The sequence below is a fragment of the Lampetra fluviatilis genome, chromosome 54, assembly GCF_964198595.1.
Source record: "Lampetra fluviatilis chromosome 54, kcLamFluv1.1, whole genome shotgun sequence".
Classification (NCBI taxonomy): domain Eukaryota; kingdom Metazoa; phylum Chordata; class Hyperoartia; order Petromyzontiformes; family Petromyzontidae; genus Lampetra; species Lampetra fluviatilis.
Genome location: NC_136328.1, coordinates 6,523,087 through 6,535,283, shown reverse-complemented (window position 1 = coordinate 6,535,283; position 12,197 = coordinate 6,523,087). Strand labels below are relative to the sequence as shown.

Genomic DNA, 12,197 nt, shown 5'->3' with positions numbered 1-12,197 from the left:
GTGAGTGAGTGGTGAGTGACTGAGTGAGTGAGTGGTGAGCTAGCTGGTCTTCAGTCTTCACTGGCTCTTCTGCTCCAACGACTTCCCCGAGCTCTCTCGCGCACCGCCTTATATACCCAACTGCCCCCCGAGGGGCAGGGCTGTATGCGGACGTTGATGTAGACACCCCACGCACGGACCGTGATGTAGACACCGCAACGTAATGGCTTGCTACACCCCGGTACGTAAAACCTCTGCACAGGCAATCGTCTTCAGGTGAGAGAGAGAGAGAAATCTACTGAAACAAGGTCTTGTATAGGCCTGAGATGGGTGCAGCCTCAGGGTAAGAGGGCGGGGAGATTAGCATGTCAATGATGCTTCGGTGGCAGATCGAGTAGGACATCCAGCCTGTCAATACAAAGACATCCAACCTCGTGATGCAACTCAAGAGAGTCCGCTAACATCGGCAGGAAGGATGGAAACATCACAGTAGGTTCAGACTTTACCCGGTTAATCACGTCCTTCCAATGATTGCTCAATTTGTTACCCATCTTCTCGATTGAAGCTGTGTCTGTGTTTATATATCTGGATGGCTTCATGGACAAATCTTTGATGATAGTGGGTTTGCAAAGTACCTTCGTCTTGGAAAAATTTCTTATTTTTTTCCAGACGAAGGTACTATGCAAACCCACTGGCTGTCTTTGTATTGACAGGCTGGATGTCCTTCTCTATCTGCCACCGAAGCATCATTGACATGCTATCTCCCCGCCCTCTATATAAGACCTTGTTTCAGTAACTTTCGCTCTCTCACTTGAAGACGATCGCCTGTGTTGCGATCGAAACGTCCTGATCTGTTATTTTTCTATCTACGTGACTTTTACCGAAAGACCCACAGAGTATTCGAGGTATCTTAATGCGATATCAGAAGTAGTTATGTGATCTCGGCTTCAGCGGGCCGTTGCTCTTGCACGGGGGTGATTGCCGTATCTCAGTAACGTGATGCCGATATTCGAATTGGAGATAAACACTCGGTGAGGCTTTCCTGTCGTTGACCTTCACGTGAATTGAACGTGACAGCCGCTTGCAAGTTGGCCTGCACCAGAGAACGTGTGACGGAATTCAATAGCGCCGAGAAGAGTTTCGCAACGCAGCGCGTGGCGAATGTATAAGCACGTGCATGGACACCCGGAGGAATAAGAATAAAGAAAATAATCTAAATGATCAAATGAACATAAACTAAACTAACGAACGAAAACTCAAGCAGGGCAAAATTGAGAACGCAACTTTCAATGCGTAGATGCGGTCTTGGCTATTCCGAAAGAAGGCACCGTGTTGCCAAAACTATGTCCGGCGTTTCGCTCCCGGCTGGTGGCGGAGCGAAAACCGTCGGGACGTCGTGCCGATGAACGGTGGGGGGGGGGGGGCGGCGAGTCTCGACTGTTCGGCGCGACCGCGAAACCCCACGCGGCCGCAGCGACATCTTTCCTTCTGCCGCTCTTGTGACCGCCCGCCCGCTCGTTAGCGCGCAACCACGACGACTTTGCCCCGTCGGTGATCCGGCAATAGCAACGCGAGGCAGTGGCGGTGGCGGTGGCGGCCCCGCTCCGCCTGTTCCGTCGACGGCGCCGCTCAACGTCCCGAGACGTCGGCCGCTACGGAGAGAGAGGCTCCTCGGAGCCCCGCACAGAACGGCCCAACCTCGTAGCCAATTAGCGATCGTCCTTAGCCAGGGACAATTTCCCCCTGCGCAGAGAACCAACGGGGGGGGGGGGGGGGGGGGATGCTGGTCACTTTGCCCCGCACGCGCCGTGAGCGAGTACACACATTATGCATTGTTAACGCGCGGTAATTAGCTAATTGGCGTATTTGCCGGAATAAATTAGAAAGATGCTTAATTGTGTTTTCCTTCGCGAAGCTTAATTATTTTTCCGTTAGGTGCTGTAGTTTTATTTTTATTTCGCTCTCGCCGCCGCCGGCCGCTGCCCGCTATTTGCCCGCCTGTTTAAGATTCTCGCCGTCTCGCTCGCATTCCTTTCATCTTTATCCGGAAGAAAATATGGGCCCATTAAGTCGGAACGTTTGAGTGCCTCTTAATTGGATAAAATCGGTTCATTATTTCTTGGGAGCCGACGCACTTGCCTGCTTCTTGTTCGTCATTAGCGGCGTGATTGTGGGGCGCTGAAAAAAACCCGCAGAGGCGGGAGGAGGCAGATTCTGGCACACGGCGGCAGTGGTGGGGGGGGGGGGGCAGAGGTGACTTTTGATGTTCAGATTCGGAAGGAAAACGGGAAATCTAATTTTCAGGAGAGGCTTCGCGAGTAAAATGCCCCAGCCCCGTTGCCAATCCGAGTTAGCGGTAAGCGAGCATCCCCACAGACAAAACCAAAGACTCTTCTTCTATCTTTGGGACATTTTCTTTTTGCCGGTGTCAAGATGATGAACAAAAAAAAGTAAAATGCTTGATGCTAGCAAATAGGATCCCGTAGATATAACTGCTTAACCCGAGCGTATTAATGCTGTGGCGTTTGCATTGTCCTTGTACTGTGTTCGCCTTTTGCTCGATAGCAATGGCGAGACAAAGCCGTAAAAAGCCGCCGTCTCTGGCACTGCAGGCCAATCAGTTTCAAGGGCAGTGCGTTGATTATCAAAGCATGTTTTACCGCAAGCATGTGCAGTGAATGCAGACCTGATGACTTGTCATCATAGGTGTCTGTTTGGTGTTTGAACATCTTATGCCTGCCTGTAATTATTCGGAATCAAAATCAGAATATTTATACTGGAGGAATCCAATGAGCTATGAAGCTCCTCTTCACAGATGTCCAGTAGAGACGGGTTAAGAACGTTACCACAACAAACAGAACGAAAACACGGTAGGAGTGCAGAGTACAAGAAAGGTAAACAAATCACACAAACACAGATACAATGCTAAACCATCCCCATCCTACCAGGCAAAGCCCACTGAGGTATTAATTTATCTTTCAGAAGCGAGGGTAAAGCCTTTTCTCTTTCTTATCAACTCTTGAGCAGCATCATCATCACCATCATCGGTATCAGCCGCAATCAATTGCACTGCTGGATTAAAGGTCTCCTCCCCCCAAAGTCTCGGGAGATACGGGGGATTGGGGACCGTCTGGACCGTCGGGAAAAAGTTTGCGAGTGGCCTTGGGCAGGCCCGCGCCGTGGCTCGAAGGGGATGGCGACGACGGTGGGCGGAGGGCGGCGCTGCCGACGAGGGCGGCGCTGCCGACGAGGGCGGCGCTGCCGACGAGGGCGGCACTGCCGACGAGGGCGGCACTGCCGACGAGGGCGGCACTGCCGACGAGGGCGGCACTGCCGACGAGGGCGGCACTGCCGACGGAGGTGACGTCCGCCGCGGATTTGGGAGCGGTCAGGATTGTCTCGCGCACGGACGGACGGACGTACGGGTTCTTTCATCACGAGACCGCGAGAGTTGGCGGTGGCTTGCGGGGGTGGAGGGTGGGTTGGGATAGACCACGGCTGGCGGTTATGATGACGACGACGACGATGTCTGTATTTCAATTTACAAAGTGAGTTTTTTTGCCCAACACTACCCACAGCTGATATGGACTCGGCACGCGTGCATCTTGTTGTTTTCATTGTATTTCAATGAGAGGCCCGGTGCAGAGCACACACCGCGACGTGGGGAGAAGGGGGTACAGAAACTCCGCGGACAAAGGTCCCTGAACTCCTGGGTTTAGAGAAGGGGAGGAGAATGGGCTCTCTGACCCACCCAAGTTCGGACCACGAGCGACTATCCGTACTTTTATGTGGGGAAGATACGAAACCCACTGAGCTACGGTATATAGCCATTTTTCAGAAACGACCTGGCCACACCAACGATAGCTAGACGAAGTGGCTCATCATCATCATCACGTGGAAATGTACAGCTGCCAAATGCTCTGAACGCGTGGACGTTGATTCCAAATGTGTAGGGAAAGACCGGAGGACCCGGAGAAAAATCCACGCGACCACGGGGAGAGAGAGAGACACGCAAACTCCAAATATACAGGCGTCAGGGTCGGGATCGAACCCACGACCTCCTGTACACCAGGCGAGGTAGTTAACTTCTCCTAGCCACCGTGATGATGATGATGAGAGAGAGACACACAAACTCCAAATATACAGCAGCAGGCGTCAGGGTCGGGATCGAACCCACGACCTCCTGCACACCAGGCGAGGTAGGATAGAGGGAGCAGGGAGAAGGAGGCGGCGGGGGGAAAGGGGGGTGGGAGAAGGAAGGGGTGGGGGAGGGATGCACCTTTAGTTTTTATTTTGCAGCTGCGCCCGCCGCTACGGCAGCACCTGCAGGGCCGCCACGCGTCCGCGCTAATTACCGACGAAGCCGCCCTGTACCCACACGTGCCGGGGATGCGTTGTTGGCCCTAACGAGGCCTCGCGTAATCAGCGGAACGTCGGGGATAAATTGCCGCGGAGGGTTGCGGTGCGTGCCGAACCATTCGCTGGCAGAGGGGGGGGTGAAAACCGCCGGTGACTGTAAGCGAGCGCTCAATCTGCCGGAGTTGTTAATCGACGGCGAGCATTAACGCGCGGCGGCACTGCGCTACGCGTGTCTGTGTGCGCAAGTGTGCGCGTTTGTGTTCGCACACTGTGCCACGCGTGTCTGTGTGTGCGCGCGCGAGTGTGCGGGCGTCCGTGTTTGCACACTGGGGCGACAAACCTGGCGAACCCGATCCCCGCTCACGAACGACGATAAGTGGCGAATGTTTGAACCCATCCCGTAGGTCTCCTCTAGGTCAGCTCAGTATTAAGCGACCACCTAACGTGGTGTGTAACCATCAATGGCGGGGCGTGCTGTTGGCCGCATCCTCGTGCGCTGCGCCGACCTTGATAGGTGCTCGCAAACAGCACCACTGCGTGTCTAAACAGGAGATCTGCGTGTGTGTGTGCGTGTGTGTGTGCGTGTGTCTCTTTGCTTGCGCTCTGCAGCTGTCTATGGCTGAGACGTCCTCAACAGACTCCACTCCCACAAATCCGTGCGAGGCGAGTGTGGCCGACGGCAAGACACCATCCTCTCGTGGTACGTGTGCCACATTTTTGTTCAGTATGTATTTTGACCGTGAATGTTCGCAGGCGCAGAATGCCAAGCGGGCAGCCGCAAACAGCGCTGTTGAGGATGTGATGGATTATAGAGTGAATATACATGTTCCGAATTGAGACCTTGAAAAAGGAAGAGACCATTTGGAGGGAATTACAAACTTGTCGGGCGATGCGAGGAAATAAGCAGAAAGATAATGAACGTTTTAAAAATACTGAAAATATCACGGGGAAAAATATATACACGCATGGCTTAACTCTCATCCGGTGTCGCCTGCGGAATCGCAGACTCTGAGCGAAGCTGCACGACGGCGCCGGAGCCCGTCCAGACCCTCGGCGATCGTCTCAGCGGCGACGCTGGCTCCGGCGGCAGCTCCCAGCAGCGGGCACCGTGCGCCGACCAGAGGCACGGCCCCTCCCCGTCTCCATCTCCTTCCCCGCCGCCACCGCCGGAGCTCGGCGACCTCGGCGGCAGCGGCGGCGTCGGCATCGTCGTCGTCGGCGGCGCCGTCGACAAACGCGACAAGATCCTGTGCACGTTGTGCGCGCAGGGAACCTTCCGCACGTTCGCTTCGCTGCGCTCGCACCTGCAGGCGTGCCACCCGGAGGTGTACCGGCAGGCGCAGGCGAGCGACGCGGGGCTGCCGTGCCGCGTGGTGCGCGCCGGCACCGCGGGCGCCGCAGGCGCCGCCGAGAACGGCGTGGAGCGGCGGCGCAGCCCCGGGGAGGTGCACAAGAGCTCGCAGGTGCTGCTCATGAAGTTCCTGGACCCGGCGCGGCCGTACAAGTGCAACGTGTGCGTCGAGTCGTTCACGCAGCAGAGCATCCTCGACTGCCACCTCAACTCGGTGTCGCACCTGCACAAGGTGAAGAAGGCGGCGGCCGAGTCGGCCGGCGACGGCGCGCAAGCCGACGCGGCGGCGCTGGCGGCGGCACCACCGCCGCCGGCACCCCCGGCCGCCGCCGCCGTGAAGCAGGAGGGGCGGCACTCGGCCAGGGAGGGCGGCGGCCGCTTGCCGGGGTACGGCGACGATCAGGACGTCGTGGAGGTGATGGACCTTTCGCTCAAGTCGAGGAAGCCTCGCGAGTCAGACGCCAAGAGGAAAACGGAGCGCGTGAGTCAGCAGCTTCAGTACCACCACTACCAACAGCAGCTGCTGCAGCAGCAGCAGCAGCAACAACAGCAGCAGCAACAACAGCAGCAGCAACAACAGCAGCAGCAGCAACAACAGCAACAGCAGCAACAGCAGCAGCAACAACAGCAGCAACAACAACAGCAGCAACAACAACAGCAGCAGCAACAGCAGCAGCAACAGCAGCACCAGTCGACGTCGCAGGAATTCTCGCAGGGCCGCTCGTCGAAGTCGTCGCGTGGGGGCGGCGACCCGCACGCCCGCCAGGACGCGTGGCCCGAGCCGTCGAGCTCGCGGCTCAAGGCGGAGGCCGAGGCTCACGCCCACGCCCAGGCCGAGGCGGAGGCCCAGGCTCAGGCCTGGCTGCAGGCCCAGGTGCAGACGCAGCAGGAGCTGCAGCAGGCGGCCATGCTGCAGCAGCAGCTGCTGCAGCAGGCATACATCTCGCACCTGCTGCTGTCGCCCGAGGCGCTCGTGCAGTACCAGCAGCAGCAGCAGCTCTTGCTGCAGTACTACTACCCGGGGCTCGAGTTCCAGTTCAGCCCGACGATGGCGAGCGGAAGCGGCGGTGGCGGCGGCGGCGCGGCGCAGGCGTCCGCGCTGTCCCCGTCGACCGGCCGTGCGGAGGCTCCGTCGCAAAAGCAGCCGTCGGTCGGACAAGCGGCCGAACACAGCCACAAGGCGGTAGTTGCGGCGGCGGCAACAGAAAAATACAAGCTGGTGCCGGATACGTCGAGCGACCCCGGCACGGACGAGGCGTCGAGGAGGACCGGCGCCGCCCCCACCGCCTCCGGCGTGGTGCCCGAACCCACGGACGCGGGCAAAGCGTCAAACGAGGCTGGCGCCACGTGGAAGAGCGGCGCCGGCGGAGAGGACGGCCTGCTGCCGGCACGCGTCCCCTTCGGCTACACGGGAAACGCGTCGAAGGCGCTGCTCGCGAACGTCGGCTTCGAGCTGGTGGTGCAGTTCATCGAGGGGCGCAAGCGGCCGCCTCGGCACGGCGACACCCGGGAGCGCAGCATCGGCGACAAGCTGGAGTGCGGCGCGTGCCGGCGCCTCTTTTCCAACGCGCTCATCCTGAAGTGCCACCAGGAGCACGCGCACAAGCAGATCCTGCCCTTCGACGAGCTCGCCAAGTACGCCAAGCGCTACCGCGAGGTCTACGACCGCATCTACCCGCTCGAGGAGGTGCCGGTGAGCGCCGTTGAGCAGCGAGCGCCCGAGCCGCCGCCGCAGCCGCCGCCGGCGGCGACGCCGGCGGCCGCGGCTGCGGCGTCGTCGCAGGCGGCGCCGGCCGCGTCGGCGAGCGGCGGGCAGCAGGGCGAGGCCAAGCAGGGCCGCACGGCCGAGTCCGCCGCTGCGAACGCTGCGGTTCCGGTGACGACGTCGGCGCCGTCTTCCACGATGGTGTCGTCGACTACCATGGTTATGCAACAGCAGCAGCATCATCATCATCAGCAGCAGCAACAGGCAGCGCAGCAGGCAGCGCAGCAGGCAGCGCAGCAGGCAGCGCAGCAGCAGCACGAGTCTGTGGCGGGCATGGACATGGCGGCGTTCGCTCACCTGATGCTGCAGGTGCCGTTCGCAACACTTCCCCAGCAGCTTTTGCAGCAGTTTTCGCTCGCTCCAGAACCGCTCGCACCCCTCGATCTCACGAAGCTCCAAAAGCAACAGCAGCAGCAGCAGCAACAGCAGCAGCAGCAACAGCAACAACATCACCAGCAACAACATCACCAGCACCACCAACACCACCACCAGCACCAGCAGCAGCATCGTCACGCCGATCCCAATGGGCCGGCGCGCTTGGAGGGGAAGCGTTCTGGGAGCTCCGCTCAAGAAACCAGGACGAAGGCGAGGTCGGGCGACAGGGACGCGGCGGCGGACTCGCCGCACGCACGAGAGGTGAAGAAACTCGAACACTCGAACAGAAGCGAGCATCTCTCAAAATCCACACCACATCACCATCAGCACCAGCAGCAGCAGCAACAGCAGCACCAGCAGCACCAGCAGCAGCAGCAACAGCAGCAGCAGCAGCAGCAACAGCAGCAGCAGCCAGCGACAGAGAGGCGAAGTCAGAAGGCGGATAAGACAGGCGGCACACCGCGGGCGGAGAGTGGCGGCGGGGGGGGCGGCACCAACTCGAGGGGCCGGGAGACGCCCCGGGCCGAGCCGCCGGGCGTCGCGGTGTGCAAGAGCGAGGCCCTCCTCGACGACAGCGCCCTCGAGTCGTCGGGCTCCTCCAAGTCGGAGGAGCCGGCGCCGTACAAGCGCTCGAAGCGCACCACGTTCAAGGACTACCAGGTGCGCGCCATGCGCGAGTCTTTTCAGCTCAACGCCTACCCGAAGGAGGACGAGATCAAGCGGCTGTCCGGCCTGCTGGGCCTACCGGCGTGCACCATCGTGCTGTGGTTCCAGAACGCGCGGCAGCGCTACCGCAAGCAGCGCGAGCTCGGCAAGGACTCGGACTGGCGCGACTCGGGCTCGGGCGACCGCGGCTGGGCCCGGCTCGACTCGGTGAAGGCCGAGTCGCCCGCGGCGGCGTCGGCGTCGTCGTCGTCGTCGACCGCGACGACGGTGTCGTCGGCGGCGGCGCTGGCGGCGGTGGCGGCCGTGGACATCTCGGCGGCCGCAGCCGCCGCCGCCGCCGCGGTCGCCGCAGCGGAGTCTGAGCACCTGGCGTCGGCCGAGGCGCTGGACCAGAAGTCGAAGCAGCTAAACCGGACGCGCTTCTCGGACGAGCAGCTGCGCGTGCTCATGCACTGCTTCAACGCCAACCCCTACCCCAAGGACAAGGAACTGCAGCAGCTGTCGACGTACCTCAACCACCCGCGCGTCGCCCTCAAGTACTGGTTCCAGCACATGCGGCAGAAGGCGCGGCGCCACTCGGACGGGCAGCCCGGAAGCGCCGGCCAGGGTTCGCCGCCGCCGCCAGGGCTGCAGCCGCCGCCGCCGCCTCCTCCGCCGCTTTCGCCGTCGCCGTCGTCGTCGTCGCAGACGGCGGGAGCCACGCAGAGGCACGGCTCGGGCGCCGACGCGGCGAAGGACAAGGGCGGCGAGCAAGCGGCGGCGGCGGCGGCGACGCACAGGAAGGGCTCCCTGAAGTGCGAGGAGAGGGCGGACGTTGCCGGCGAGCGGCTGATGCAGATCCTGAGCGCGCAGAACACATCGGCGCTCGGGCCCATGCTGCTGCCGTCCATCCAGGCCCCGGCGGCCGCGGCGGTGGCGGCGGCCGCGGCGGGGATGGGGGCGGCGTGCGTGCCGTCGTCGAAGAGAGACGGTGCCAAGGAGGTGGTGATCAAGACCAAGATCAAAACGGAGCGCGTGGAGGAGGCGGCCACGGCCACGGCGGCGGCCGAGGGCGGCGATCGCAGGCTCGAACCGAGGACCGACAAGAGGCCCAAGTCGGAGGCCCCCGGAGCGGCGTCCGCGGCGGCGCTCGCGGCGGCCACCGCCGGCGCTTACCAGTGCGACTCGTGCAAGCTGAGCTTCGTCAACTTCGAGCGCTGGCAGGAGCACCAGCGCTGCCACCTGCTCAAGCTGCAGAGCCTGGCGTCGGAGGGAAAGCAGCTGGCGTCGGAGGGAAAGCAGCTGGCGCGGAGCGACAAGCACCCGGTGAGGGCGGCGACGCAGCCAGCGGCGACGGCGGCTGCGCAAGCCCCGCTCGACGGCGTGGACCTGACGGCGAAGGCTGCCGGCTCGGACGAGCTGGAGCGGGTGAAGTTCCCCAACACGTCGCTGTCGCTGGAGGAACTCAAGACGCTGTACCAGAAGTACTCCCTGGACGCCGTGCAGCCGGGTCAGGCGTCGGAGGACGAGTCGGCCAAGAGGCACGCGCTCCTGCAGGCCTGGTTCCAGAGCGTGCGCGGCGAGCCCAAGGCGGCGGTGCCGCTGCCGCAGCCCTCCGCCGCCGCCCACGCCCAGCCGTCGGCGCCTCACGGACAGTGGCGGCCCCTCCTTAAGCGCCGTTGCCCCTTCTGCCACATCCTGTTCAAGGACCAGGCCCTGCTGGACGATCACGTGCAGACGCAGCACGGCGCCGAGTCGACGGCGGCGGCGGCGCCACCGGCACCCGACAACGGCAGCCTGGCCTCGCCGCCCGACGAGACGGCGGCCGCGACGGCGGCGGCGACGGCGGTCGCGGCGTCGAAGGCGCCGTCGGGCCACCGCGGCACCTACTCCCCGCCGCCGCAGCTCAGCCCGTCCATGCTGAAGGTGGAGGGCATCATCGCCGACATCGAGAACCCGGCCGTCCCGGCCGCCGCGTCGGCCACCGGCGCAGAGAGGCGGCCGCCCGCGTCGCCTCCCGCCGCTCCCCCTCCTCGCGCCGCGGCAGAGGCGGCCGCCGCTGCGGCGGCGGCGGCGGCGCTGGCGGCCCTCCCGTCGGCGTCGGCGTCGGAAGCGAAGCACGGCGGGGTGTCGCGCGTCGAGGAGTCGTCGGAGGGCGCGTCGGAGGACCCCTGCTCGCTGAGCCCCGTGTCGGGCGGCGGCGGCGACTGGGGCTCGGGCGACCACCCCAGCGGGCGGCGGCGGCGCACGCACATCAGCAGCATGCAGCTGGCGGTGATGCGCGCCTGCTACGGCGAGTGGCGCACGCCCTCGGTGCACGAGTGCAGCTCGCTGGGCAAGGAGATCGGCCTGGAGAAGCGCGTCGTGCAGATCTGGTTCCAGAATGCGCGCGCCAAGGAGAAGAAGGCCCAGCGCAACGTGCCGGATTCCGCCTCGCCGGCGGCCGGCGGCGGCGGCGGCAGCTCCGGCGGCGCAAGCACGCCGACCGGCGCCACCTCGCCCGTCGTGGGCTCGCCCGGGTCGGACAGCGGGCCCAAGACGGCGTGCGGCCTGTGCTGCGTGCGCTACAGCGCCAAGCTGTCGGTGCAGGAGCACGTGTTCTCGCTGCAGCACATCGCACGCCTCCGCGAGGGCTTCCGCCAGCAGATGGAGGCCGAGAAGGAGACGCGCGAGAAGGCCAAGAGGCTGTGCCTGCCGACCGCCGGCCCGCACCTGCCCGAGATCCGGCCCAAGCAGGCGCCGGCCGATGGCGGCGGCGGGGAGACGGAGGTGGCGGTGAATGCCGGCGTGCTCCCCTTTGCCGTGAGCGGGCAGGAGATGGCAGCGTCCGGTAGGTTTGCGTTATTTGGCGACGACGTCTTTTGGTAATTTCGGCCGGAGTCGTCTGCGCGTGGCGCTGCCTGGGCACATCCTGCGTACGTTAGTCAGTCGCTGCTCGGTTTTTGCGTAGCGCACTACGCATCGATTTGCGGGCGTCCCACGACGCTTTACCGGTGAAATCAAATTAAGACTGATGTCCAACTTTTGGAACGTGTGGGGGAGTGGTTGTGCGGCGTTTTCTATTTCTCGTTTTGGTTACCCAGGTTACTCACTCTTGCAAATGAGACTGGTCTCTAGGGTTCCCACCTGGCTGAGCAAAGATTAACTTGAAACTGGAGCATATCAAACACGTACTCTTAGTTTAACACGTAGGCTTTCGCGACCAACATCATCCATAATACAGGTTTTTTGGGTTAGATCGCGTAAATATATAAATGTGTCGTTAAACGTGCCACCACCCGACACGGCCAACTAGTAAGGGTTGTCACGTAAACAGAACGTGGCCAATTCGTCGTGGTACAGCACTAACCGGTGTGTTGGAGAGCCAAGCCACAACATTTACAATCCGAGTACGACGTTTCGCCAGTAATTACAACCAGCTTCATCAGGCGACAGCCAGATTTGTGGAGAAGTCCACCTGTTTCGTTCCTTATGTAGAGGCGTAGATGTGACGACAACACTCGTGCGCTCTTCTTGCGAGGAGTGGGGGCGGGATTAATGAATGCATATAAATGACTATGGGTATCCATAGTCAATGCTTACTTTGAATAACAAATCAACGTGTACCGTTGACCCGTCTGCGCTACGTTACGGGCGCACCGTGAAGGGGTGAGTTTGCGCGCGATGGCAGGCGAGAGGCGACGACGCGTACGGACGTACACCTGTGAAAAAGAGCTTCATAGC

At 62.0% G+C, this 12,197-nt stretch overlaps 1 protein-coding gene across 1 annotated transcript in view; it reads left to right on the top strand.

Annotated features, from left to right (window-relative positions):
- Positions 1 to 12,197, top strand: part of LOC144949666 (uncharacterized) — a 191,117-nt gene that overhangs the window by 174,710 nt on the left and 4,210 nt on the right. Inside the window, exons 9-10 of the mRNA XM_078879658.1 lie at positions 4,948 to 5,038; positions 5,344 to 11,304. Of these exons, the coding sequence (XP_078735784.1) occupies positions 4,948 to 5,038; positions 5,344 to 11,304 (6,052 nt within the window). The remainder of the gene's footprint in view (positions 1 to 4,947; positions 5,039 to 5,343; positions 11,305 to 12,197) is intronic.